General features: G+C 41.1%; 1 protein-coding gene across 1 annotated transcript in view; it reads left to right on the forward strand.

Moving 5' to 3' along the window:
• The window catches only part of stan (Protocadherin-like wing polarity protein stan), a 158,909-nt gene extending 147,019 nt beyond the window's left edge, over window positions 1-11,890 (forward strand). The window contains exons 28-32 of the mRNA XM_080284512.1: window positions 7,385-7,591; window positions 9,207-9,340; window positions 9,543-9,933; window positions 10,602-10,779; window positions 11,650-11,890. Coding sequence (XP_080140638.1) covers window positions 7,385-7,591; window positions 9,207-9,340; window positions 9,543-9,933; window positions 10,602-10,779; window positions 11,650-11,677 — 938 coding nt within the window. The 3' untranslated portion in view covers window positions 11,678-11,890. The remainder of the gene's footprint in view (window positions 1-7,384; window positions 7,592-9,206; window positions 9,341-9,542; window positions 9,934-10,601; window positions 10,780-11,649) is intronic.
• The last annotated feature ends 1,426 nt before the right edge of the window (window positions 11,891-13,316 follow it).

A 13,316-nucleotide genomic window follows, 5' to 3' on the forward strand; every position in this document is an offset into this window, starting at 1 on the left:
CCCAGTTCTCTCTCCCTTCTCTCTGTTTTCCCCCACTGTTTTCTACTCTTTCTTCACATTCGTCCTCTTACCCTCCCTCTCTCTCCTTTCTATCCCTTTGCTTCTCACACTTCCTCTCTCCCTCCCTGCCTCCTCCTTCTCATATTCTCCTTTTTTCCATCCCTTCCTCCCAATTCTCTCTCTCTCTCTCTCTCTCCCCCTCTGTTTTCTTCTCTTCCCCTCACTTTCTCCCTCTCTCCCTCCCCCATTTTCCTTTTCTTCCTTCCCTTTGTCTTTTTTCACCCCCTCTCCTTCTCACACTTTATGTTCCTTCCCTCCCACTTCTCATATTCTTTCATTCCCTTCCTCCCTAGCCTTTCTATCTCCCTTTGTGTTCTCTCCCCTTCACATTTTCCCACCCTCAGCATTCCTTTTCTTTCCACAGCTGGTTGTGAGGGGTGAGGACGGGGGGAGAAGAAGCAAGGGGATGGAGGGAGGGCAGGGAGAGCCACACACACCACCACATCAGCATTTGGATGTGCACATTTCAAAGCTAGGGAGTGGCAGAGTGTTCAGACTAGCGAAGCAATGGCCGTTCGGATTGTGGGAATGTTCCTCAGTTTCTTTGGTTCGATGTAATAAGTTGTCGGTTATCAATGCACTGGATATCAGGGTATGCCTGTATTTCTCATATCTCACAATTTCCAGGGCAGATATAACTTTCAAAACATTACTGGCATAGATTTAATACTATCAACATACCATTTAGGGGATAAGAAGTCAATATACTAACTCATAATGGGGTCACAAGAATAAAAAGCTCGAGGCTGAAGGACACTGTCCTGTCACAGAGAATGTAAACAGTCAAGCGCTCAGCCACCCCTTAAGGCCCCTTGTGATAATCAGTTAAACTACCTACGACATCTCCTTTTAGTAATGTGGATAAATATCACAAAAGATAATATACATGAGTCTCAAGTATCATTTAACTGAAAAAAATAAATGCTGAATCAAGGTAAAGAATACATAACATCATGACAAAAATGTATAAAAACATGGGATATTACAGTGTAAGGTGTAAAAATATTATTGACATTTATTTTCAACCCGTACAATACCGCATGAGATATATACAGCACAGTACGGTATTATACTGTATTTTAGTGTGAATACTGTATTGTGATGGCTGGTGCCACTTTATGGATATTAACCCCTTCTTTACCGAGCACCATGTCCTGCATCGGCGGCCACCCCCCCCACACCGAGTTGTTATGCAATATTTCTGGTGCAATGTGTGTTGGGGGGTAATTCATCATCGCGTCCAAGCTAATAACTTTGTGTTATTTATTTATTATTATTACTTTTTTTTTTTTTTTTGCTTCAGTCATCAGATAAGCCCCAAAAGATTGTACCAAAAAAATAAATAAATAAATAAAAGGGTATTAATCCCTGAGCTAGAGCTCATTAGATCATATAGCCCTGCTAGGGTTGCAGGAGAGCACTACCTCTCCCAGCACAGCAGCTACTGGGCGGGGCTCGAACTCGCAACCTCATGATTACAAGCCTGACACCCTACCACTGAGCTACCGGGCTCCCCCCCAAAAAAAAATATATATATATATATATATATATATATATATATTACATATTTTTGTTATTTTCATAAGTTTTGTAAAAATATACATACATAAATAACCAATAAGTATTTAGGCGTGAAAACAGTAATATGAACAGTTTACACATGTATTTACTAACCTTGTAATTTATGTTGATTTCTTGCAGTAAATATTAGTTTTTTTGTGGGTGAGAAGGTGACCTATATACAGATGCGCTCCAAGGCAGATGCAACCAGGCAAGGCAAGGCCATATGCGATAAAGAAGAATAAAAGAAGTGAAGAAAAAATGAAGGAAGAGGGGAAAAACTGATGTAAAAGGAAAAGAATATAGATGTAGGAAGTATAAAAGTAAAGAAAAATAAAACGAAGAGAAAAAGAAGGGATAGTAAGAGAAAGATGAGAGAAAGGAATGCGTGGGGGTTACTGGTCATGCCAGGCCTGGTAATGTTCAGCTGAACATAAAGAAACACAAAGAACTCACCTTCAGTTATATCAACCCATCTCCTACCCATGAAACTCCTCTCGCCTTTTGTTGGGTTCTCAATGAAAAATTTATCTGCACATGTGTTTATCCAAGAACAAATGTTTGCACTGTCTCTTTTGTCATAAATAACATGAAACAATCAAACGCACTGTAGAGGTGATTTTCATTTTGATAAATTACTTCCGGATGCACATTCAGAAAAATCTTCCAACACATTCGGCAAATCATTTGGTCTTTTGTCTGAAAAAGGGTCACTGAGTAACCTAAATGTGTGAGGAGTTGAAGAGGTGTCAGAACTCAAGGCAGACACACTCGACACATAACTTTCACTGTCATCTGTGTTCCCACCCTCACTCTCTTCTGGCTCATATAATGGATCATCGTCACCTTTCCTCAGAAAACCACTCATAATCAGATTATCCAGGTCACTGTCTAAATGATGGGGAAAATCCTCCTCCTCATCACTTGACGACGTGTTTCCATATAACGGGGTCTGCGGCAGGGTTTAGCACAGAGCACACATTCCCTCCAAGGCTGCTGGCACACTAAGTCATCATTCACAAATTTACTTGAAAAATAGTTGCAGACTCACAGGGGAGGCTTGAGTGGTGGGGTGGCTGATAATCTGATTGGTGATTGAGAAATAACGTCCTATATGCAGTCTACAATTGGTCGAAACTAATGAGGTTTCATGACATATGTATGACGTAATAATGTTACCATTGTCCGAGAAAAAAGGAGTGTTACCATATAGTCCAACTTCTTCTGTAGCTGAGAACCACGTGGAAGGATTATAAGAGCCATACTGAGGCAGCAGAACCTTGCAGACAACCATAATGTTTGAAAGTACATGTGTACTTCCAAAATTTTCTTGGTACCTCAGTGGCTTTAAGAATGGAAGTACACATGTACTGTCAAATGCATTTCAGTAAAGATGGGGTTGATATAGTAGTTGTCCATAGTGTGTTAGCTATTTCCCTGCACCATTTCAACCCAGAGTGAATGTAACAAAGACCTCCAGATCAGAAGTCCAGTAGTTGACTTTGCACAACACTGACAGACAGAAAACTCAACCATATTTACACAGTCCAAGTCCACATTGAGATTACTGCACATACATATCCCTGCGACACAACTATAATCTATCTCCTGGGTTAGGCTGGACTAAGAAGTCTTTGAGGAGTGGTTGTAAGAAGTTCAGGAAGCTGTTGCCTCTAGTGGTATAGAGAGGGTTTTCCCTCTGTGCTAAGGGATCTTTGAATCTGGCATATTTTAGGAGCGTTTTGCTGAATGGTAGCGAGACCTTGGCAGTAAAGGACGAGGATATTTTTGGGCTCAATCTTACAGAAATGACAGTGATTAGGTGGATGTGCAGTGCATCCTTGAATGCAAGGCCTGGGGGGGCAATCTTTATGATGGAAGATTTGAGAGGAAGAGTGGGACTGGAGAGTATTGGTGCTGTGATGAGGAGGGGGGATGGTTTGGGTATGTGGAGAGGATGGGGGATGACAGTTGGCTGCAGAAAGTGAGAAGTGTGAACATTATAGGTAGGGTTGCAAGAGGCAGACCGAAAAAGACCTGGGTCAGAGTCATAGAGTGTGACCTCAGGGAAAAGAGACTGAATTGCCAGAGGTCAAGTAGCATGGAGAGCCACCATTAGGTGACCAAGGCTGATGCATGCATGTATGTTGGAGCCTTTATCAACAGAACAATATGCATGATGAAACAAAGCAATATGCATGATTGATTAATGCCTTTAGAAACATAAATGTAGACATAAATATAATCCTCATCCTAATTCTCACCTAAATGGTGGGGATAGATGTGATTCATCATCATCATCGTCATCGTCCGGACCTCCACCCTAGGGTGAGGAGTAGCATGTCCAGACTGCCTAAGTCTGCCCAGTCCAGTGGGCCACACTTGCATTCAGTCATCATTCAAGTCCCCAGGAATCCTGGCTCCATCTGATACGCCAAAAACACCACATTCTTTAGCTTCACATAAACATATCCGATATAGTCAGTCTGGACACTCCCACGTTTAAAGGGGTGCCAAATCCCTGATTGTGCACTTCTTCTCACAACATTCATCCAGCCAGCTCGATCTCTTGTCAGTCCCCTAGCCTTATCAACTTGCATACCTCTCTTCCTCACACACTCATCCACCATATCCTTCCACCTTCTTGGTCTACTGCACCTCCTTCCTCCTCCAGATTCACTCAGATATACCTTTTTCACCACTCTGTTATTATCCATTCTCTCCACATGATCATAGCATCTCAGTACACTATTCGATTCTTGTGTCCACTGACTTCCTCACTCCACATCTTTCACAAATCACATTATTTCATATGCTATCCACCCTCTATACTCAGCATACATTCCTCAGCAGTCCCATCTCCACTGCTGTCACTCTTGACTTCTCATTTTCATGCCACATCATAGTCTCACATCCATATGTTAGTTGGCACTAACACTCCTTCATGTAAGTCTCATGCAGCTGCAACACTCAAGCCTCTGTTTCTTATCAAGGCCTTCATAGCACCAGCTACTTTCCTTCCTTGTATCACTCTACTTTCCACTTCTTTTGCACATTTTCCTCTCTTTTCTATCGCTGTACCCAGATATTTGAACTCTCTCACCAATTCCAGTCTGTCCCCATTCACTGTAACATCACACTGGGATTCACCTCCTCTCTCAATAACCATCACTTTAGTCTTTTCTACATTTACTGTCACGGCACAACGTTCACAGACATTAGCAAAACTCAACACTAGTCTACCAAGTTCTTGTGCGGTGTTTCCAAGTAGTACTGCATCATCAGCATACAACAAATTTGAGATATTCCATCCATCACCTTTCATTACCAACACCATCCCTCTCTCCATTACTCATGTTTTTACTTCTCTCATCACCTCATATATATTGAACAACCATGGGGACATCACACAACCTTGTTGCATGCCTACACCAATCGTGAACCATTCACTTAGATCCCCATTTACCCTTACACATGATTCATTACCTTTATAAAATCTCTTAACGGCACCTAGCAGCTTACCATCTATGCTGTACAGTACATGTGCAAAACCTTCCACAATCCTTCTCTGTCTACTTTTTCGTATGCATTTAACAGATCCTTGAATGCCACAAACACCTTATGGCCCCTCTCACAAGCCATCTCCACTATCTGTCTTACCACAGATATTTGGTCCACACATCCTCTACCACTCCTGAAGCCACCCTGTTTATCACTCACTAGGACCTCTGATATTTCCTATACATTCTCTATAATAATTCTTCCATATATCTTTCCTGCTACACTCAGTAAACTTATGCCATGATAATTCTTGCACTGATTTCACTCATCTTTATTTTCATACAGGGGTATAATCACAGCCTTTTTCCACTCTGCTGGCACAGTTTCATTTATCCATGCCTTTTTACATATCTCCAACAAGCACTTCATTCCGCTCTCTCCACTAGCTTTAATCATCTCTGCATACCTCATAAACCCCAGCTGCTTTCCCATTTTTCAGCCGCATCACAGCATTCTTCACCTGTGTGAGTGTGACATTTCCTGGCACTGCATTCCTTCTCTGCACACCCCCAAATCCAATCATGTTTGCAGCCGCTCTGCTCTCTCTATGCGCATTCATCAGGCTTTCAAAATTTTCTTTCCATCTGATCCCTACTTCATCCCCAAGGGTTAATATTCTACCACTTACCTCCTTCACACTTTCACATTTCTTTACACCGTCACTTCTGCATTTCCGCACCTCTTTCCAGAATAACTTCTTATTTTCAGAGTACAGTAATTTACATTCATTTTTCTCCCTGGATCATCATTTACCTCCATCTTTTTCCTCTTCTGTTGTCTCTTTACATGTTTCTTAAGTATATTCAGTTCTTATTTCAATTGAACCCCTGTCCTGTAACCACTCTAGGTACTTCTTCCTCTTTTCCTCCACTGCTTTCTTAACTTCTTCATCCCACCATGCCGTACCTTTCTTCTTTGTTGTTACTCTTGCCACACCACACACTGCTTTCGCATTCATAACTAAGCAGTCCTTATATGCATTCCACAGGCTGTCCACATTCATTTCATTCCAATTCTCTGATTCTAACTCCTCCCCTACTTTGGTCCTGTACTCATCTGCCATTTCTTTGATCCTCAGTTGCTCAATTTTCAGTCTTTCTCCCTGACTGCTCCTCTCTTTCCTGGTCCATCTCATTCCCCTCAGCTTGATCTTGCATACCACAATCATATGATCTGACAGACCTCCAGATTGTCCTCTCACGGCCCTCATATTAGCAACCTTTCCCAGCATCTACCTCTCTACGAGCACATAATCAGTCAGGCTCTTTTCAACACGATCCCTGTTCCCTCTATACCATGTATATTTATGTGTATCTTTATGCTTGAAATACGAGTTACAAATGCACAACCTCCTTTCCTGACACGTATCCATCAGTCACTTCCCATTATCATTTTCTCCTGGTACTCCATTACAACCCATTATGTCATCCTCAGGACCAGTGCCTACTGTTCCATTCATATTGCCCATTACAATCACTTTTATAGGTCCTAGGCATTTCTCCCACTACTTCATCCAGCTCATCCCAAAACCTGTCTTTCTCTCACTTCTGTCATCACATGGTGAATGCGCTACTATCACATCCACTTCACCTTCTCAAACTTGAATGTGACATTCATACATCTCGAACTGACACATTTGTAAGTTCTCATTCCCACTCTACAACACCTCATTCATCAACAGAGAAACTCCTTCCTTGCATTTGCCTCACCCATTCATGCCTGATCTTACACATTTCACACCCTTCCACTCCTCCAATTCACACCCTTTCGTCTTCGTTTCACACAATGCCATCACGGCATGTCTCACACGCTTGAACGCATTCACCATTTCCACCTTCTTGCTTTCCTCATACACACCTCTCACATTCCACATGGCCATACGAATCTGCCCATTTGCTTGGGGCCCTGAGCAGGTACTGAGCCATCCAAGGCTCTCCAAAACATTTGCCATGATTGTGATTTTAGATAGGGGAATCTGGGGGACATTTAACCCGGCCAAAAACCCCGGTTATATGGTTACCACCCAGCATAGTAAATGGTTTCCTGGGTACAGGAAACCATTTGGCTTGCCACCAGTGTAGAGGCTAGATGGCATCCCCATATTAAAAAAAAAATTCTTTGACATGTTGAGTCAGTTAATATATCATCAGCATATTAACACATGAGATGATATGTATATACTCATATATTTTTTTGCCCACAGTTCCACCAAAGCCGTCCAGCTATCTACCTAACATCTATGACCTGGATACAACTGCGGAGGCCCTTCCCACACCCACCCCACCGGGCATGATGGCCAGTCAAGGAAGGGAGGGAGTGACTGGCTCCCCTCTTCTGCACAACATCCGCCCACTTTACGCCACACATTGGTCTTCTCAACTCCCACCAGCTTACCCTGGCATTATCAAAGGTCTGTAGCACTTTGAAAGGTAAAGGTCTTTTTACAGAAGAATGTTTTTTGAAAATGTATATTTTTATTAGTTTTACTGTCAGTACACAACACCCCTGTCATTACATGACAGAGAGGCACAACACACCTAGGCATAAAACAGTCACCAGAGAAACATTATCAAACTACAATAGCATCCTGCTTCCAGACATTCGAACACCAGCAATGAAAAAACAGCAACATACTCACTTCACATGCACGCCAGTACTACACCTTTGTCAGAAAACTTTATTACAAGCTCACCCTCCTGACATCCTCTCATCAGAGTTCATCTGGCTAGGCTTAGAGCAGCACGTCACCCAGCCCTCCTCAGCTAACGGCATAGATCTGGAATGGGTAAAATCACAAAGGACATGTTCCCAGCTTGTAGAATAGTCCCACACAGCATAACACCATAATGGAGCACTGCCCAGCACATGCCACAGTAAGACACAGACACAGCATAAACAGTGCAGGGAACCTATAGAACAACCCCATAGGGGCAGTTGCAAACCTGCAGTTGATGGGTCTGCTCAGTTAGGTGAGACCGGGGTTGAGCAGTGACAACAGCAACAGTTGTGTAATAGATGGTGGTGACCATCATCCACTCATTTGATGCAGTGCTGTGTAGCTCTTTTGTGTCTGCCCTCCTCTCATCCTATTTCTCCCATCCTTCCCTTCACTTTTTATTTTTTAAAGTCTCACTTCAGCTATTTCCTTACACTATATTTACCTAAAGTGAAAGTAGCAAAAACCCATAGTCCAAAAGCCCAGTAGTTGGCCTTGCACAACACTAACAGGCAGGAAACTCAGTAATATGTACACAATCCAAGTCCAGGTTATTACTGCACATACACAGTACAACACAACACAACAATCATCTTTTTCCCGGGGCATGCTAGACTAACAAATCTTGGATGACAGGTGGTGTAAATGAAGAAGAACTGTAGTCAGACCCAGTGCCCTAGGTATAGGTACCCTTGGAAACCATTCAGAATGCTGGATGGTAACCATATAACCAAATGATTGGGTTATGTGGAGCCTACTGTGGTTCCCCTGTTAACTGGGTGGAAAAAATACAAATGTGGTGTCCATTACGGAACCAATCTTTCACATTCTTCCCTGCACCTTGCTGTGACGAGGCACTGTATGTCACAAGGAAGCATCAGTTCACTGCACAGGATTACCCTGCAGGGGCAGTCGCATCCCTGTGGTTGGTGGGTCTGCTCAGCAAGACAGTCTGAGGTTATTGAACAACAACGTACCATAATAAAGCCGTCGCTACGGGAAAGTTTCAAGCAATTCTTGCCTCCAGAAGTGTTGTTTTTACTTGATATACAAACTTCCAGAATTTTTCAAGACGTTTAAGAAAGATTTTAGGCAGTCCCTTCCATCTGAACACAAAAGATTTTCAGCAGTAATTAGGGTCAAATGCATGCCAGTGTTATACAGTATTATTATTATTATTATTATTATTATTATTATTATTATTATTATTGCTGCTGCTGCTGTTGTTGTTGTTGATAATAGTTTTAGTATCATTTAAATGGAGTTTAGTTTCACATGTACTGAATTCTGTTTGCTTTTTCATCTCCAGAGCATAACATGACATCCCCACTGTGGGCAAGTGAACGGCTGTCCACCACCACAGCCTCAGACAATGAGATGCCTGATAAGCCTGACAATTTGCGTGTGGAATCCAGACCTACCCTCTCACGCTATATGGACCAGGTAAGTCATACTGCCTGGTAGATCAGAGTGAAAGCACAGTACAGTAATATGCCTGTTTTGTGCTTGTTTTTGTTGATATGTTAGCTAAACAGTGAAACATCCTAGAACAATGAAACACTAATAAGATCGAAAAGTATCATCTAGCTGCAGACTAGTGCTTTCTCGCCAAATCTACCTCTTTCAAACGGTCACTGCCCCATAGGCACGCTCTCGGGGCTCCCCAGCTGACAGCCAGTTTGGGACCTACTCTCCTGGGACGAAGCACCGCAGCTCACCAGATACACGGAAATTCTCTACCTTGGACTCCAAACGTTATTCACCAGATAACAGAAGGTACTCACCAGACCCATCCCACGTCCCCACTCAGGATTCCAAGCGCTTCTCACCAGACCCCTCCCAGCTACACTCTCACAGTTACTCCCAGCGAATATCCCCAGAAAACTTAGTAGTACGAGCAGAGTCCCGATCTAGCGTGGAGAGTGGAGACAGAAAGCGGTATTCACCACCGAACCCATTCCACCATCACCATCATCACCAGCAAGTTGTCTACACACCTCAGAGCCAAAAGCGATTTCTCCATAACTTAGAAGAAGGTAGTGTGTCCAGAGCTTATAATCTGCATGCAAGTTGCATCACCTGTATTTTGCATATTTACCTAGATTACTTTTCCCAGCTTTGCATTGGGCTTAATATTTACCTTTAGAAAAATAATGTACTGTGCCTACAACTAAGGGCATTACATTCCTATCCACTTTTATATCTGTTCTTACCTGTTTTTACCATTGATTGATTGAAATATTTCATTCAAGCATTTGATTGTACATTATCATAAATGTTAAAACGCTCAGATAAAGTAGGATTACAATATATATATATATATATATATATATATATATATATATATTTTTTTATTTATATTTATATACACACACACACACATTGGATCGTTTGTGTCCAGCATATAATTAGAGTCATAACCATTGTTGCTCCTGATTCATGGTGTTTTACTGTACAGTATACAGTAGTGTACTGTGTATCTAGCAGAAAGAATGATATAGCACACCATGAAATTTGGTACTGTAATTTGATTTCTCTACATATTCAGAGAGTACCATGTCAAAATTGTTAAATCCTAACACCATCTGACAGTAGAATAGAACTACAGTAAAATAAAAATGGTAAAATCCGAAAACATTTCTGTGTCCATGGGTGGGGTGGGTGTGATGCTGTCTCTGTGCTCACCAACTTCACCCACCAACAGACCCGAGTCCTGAGGCTCTGCCAGCACCCATGGTTGGGGGTGACCAAATGATGGAAGTAAACAACCTCAACATCTCCCCCTCTGAGCTCCCTCCACCTTCGCCTCCTCCTTCCCTTCCTGCCTCTCTGGTGGCCACCCACAAGATCTCCGCTATTACCCTTGGGATCTCTGACTCTGAGTAAGATTGCTGGTGTTGGTAGATTAGGTGCAGTCGAGCTACTTTCAATTCACCTATGGTGATTACAGTGAATAAACACGTTACAGTTAATAAAAAATAACATAAGGTATTAAAAATGTAGGAATGGTATATTTTCAGACAGAATTTATTACCTTTGAAAAATTAAAAAAAAAATGTCATTCATTATCAAGACATTCTTTTGCATTTATAATTAAAATATATTTTGTCTTCCTTGCCATCCATAGGGATAATTAAGGTAAATTTGGTAAGGAAAATATCATATATATCGAAGGTTATCTCATCTAAAGTTATACATTTTTTATTGCTATATGATCTTGCTTGAGCACATTTTGTATATCATTTAAATGAGTAAGCCTTTCGATATCAGACGCATAGAAAATGTAAAAATCTTAGTAAACAAAAATAAGATACCTTGTAGACCAGAAAAATAATACCACCAAAATTCTTTAGTTTTGCATAATGGAGCTTAAGCGCTCATCAGATACTTTGCTGGGGGTGGGGGGGGTAACAGGTTTAGCTGTAGTTACCTTTGTTTTGTGTTCAGAGGCTCAGTGCTTACAGTACTTAGTTATCCAAGAATAGCATTAGGAATTCCAGCATTCTTTTAGAGCCATACTGTCTGCTGCTTCTGTACTTATATCTTTCTAAAAGCATGATTTAGCCACATCACTTGCAAATGCGCTTCACAGTCATACCTTATCCCATTGTTATTTTTTTGCAAAGCACTTATATTGGTACCTGAATACTGTCATGCATTATTCTCATTTAGTTACCATAACTGAGTTATTTATGAACTATATAAAGATTACTGAGTTGATATACCATTCTGAAGCTTGTGTTGCCTTCCAGTAGAGACAGTACAGAAACCACCGTCTGACACTCGCACCAGGGCAGGTTCCAGGCAAGGTCAGAATGAGTGACAGCTTCATGGATTGTAAAATGCTGCCCCAGTGAACCGAGAGGTGATTGTCACCAATGCCCCAGTCCAAGAAAAGAGTGTGAGCAAGTTTCTGCATAAATATGTGCCATGTTCCAGAACCTTGAATTTGGACAATATTTCTGAGGAAAGGACACAGTGGAGACAGGTGTTGCCTTTTTTTTCCTTCCCCCCTAGACTGTGTATTGTGTTTCAAAGATATCGACTGAAAATATAATAAAATCCTTAAGCTGCAGTGTAATAGAAAGCTTAACACTGAATTCACATGAACCATGAACAGTTATACAGTTTTAGTTCATCTGAATGGCAGTGATGGTACATGTTACAGCATACTGTACTGCAAAGTCTGAAATGAAATTATCAGCTGTATTTTTGGCATGGTGGTATCCATGAAACTTGGACACCCAGCATATGTTGTGGTGGTCACGAGTGGACATCAAAGATGTGACCACAGTGCAACATTAGCAAGTCTGATTGTGAATATGAAGTTTCATTGTTCAGTACATTATTCAGAGACATTTAAATATTCCTTGAGAAAAAAGAGTTAGCAAAAATTTCAATGAATGTAGCTAAGTATCATGTAAAATTGCTCTGCACCAAGAAAGACACATCTAGAAGATTTGTAGTTCAAGGGGAATAGATTTGTAGTTCAAGGGGAATATTTTGACCGTAATTCACTGCATCAGCTATACACTATCTGCAAGTTGGGAATTTCTGATTGTTAGGTAATTATCAATGACTTTAAGATGCAGTTAATGGTAAACTGTCACGTCTACACCCTGACTTAAAACTGTGTTACTTCTTGTGTAAATCTGATCAGAAACATTCAACATGTACCATACCTTAAACTGAACATATTTTGTAATATGTTACATATGTTACAATTTTGTAAATTTATATGTATATAAAGCTGCATTTGTTATTTATGAAATCAAGCTGTGTTATAGCCTCATTCCATATGCTTGTGATGTTACAGTTCTGAAGTATAAGAGATACCGAGTTTTTCATGTTAAAGTAGATGTTGATCTCACTTGTGGCCATATGTTCATGGATGCTTGTAGTGTAAGTGGTATGCTTCACACAGTCCCACCATTTGTCATCACTCCAGTGAAGGGTCTCATATTGAGAGAATTTACTTGTGCAATATTGTCTGATGTGGTATGGACAGTTTTAAAAGGCAAGGGTAGAGCAGTGATGTGTAAACAGTTTATTTTATTGTATGAAGAGTTCCCGATTTTAAAATGTTTTGATGCCACAATCACTACATACATGCCAAGTCAGAATACTGATGCTCTAAAGTCACTGAATTTGAAGCATAATGGGGCTTTCCCTATGTTAGAATGATGATGAGTGTAGGAGTGACCCTTGTGTTTTGGCAAGCTGCTGTCTAGTTGAATGTTGTATTATATTTTTTCCAGTACAAAAAATATTTTTATGTACATATAAATGTAAATATATTAAACCCAAATGCCGAAACCTACCATGTTTATTGTGATCCTGTTCATCCATCCATCCATCATCTAATCCTATGTTGCCCCATGAGGAGCGTAGGAGCCCGGGGCTAGGAAAGTTGGTCCTG

The sequence above is a fragment of the Coenobita brevimanus genome, chromosome 101 (genome assembly GCF_032717465.1).
Source record: "Coenobita brevimanus isolate Jiangsu-jjx chromosome 101, ASM3271746v2, whole genome shotgun sequence".
Classification (NCBI taxonomy): domain Eukaryota; kingdom Metazoa; phylum Arthropoda; class Malacostraca; order Decapoda; family Coenobitidae; genus Coenobita; species Coenobita brevimanus.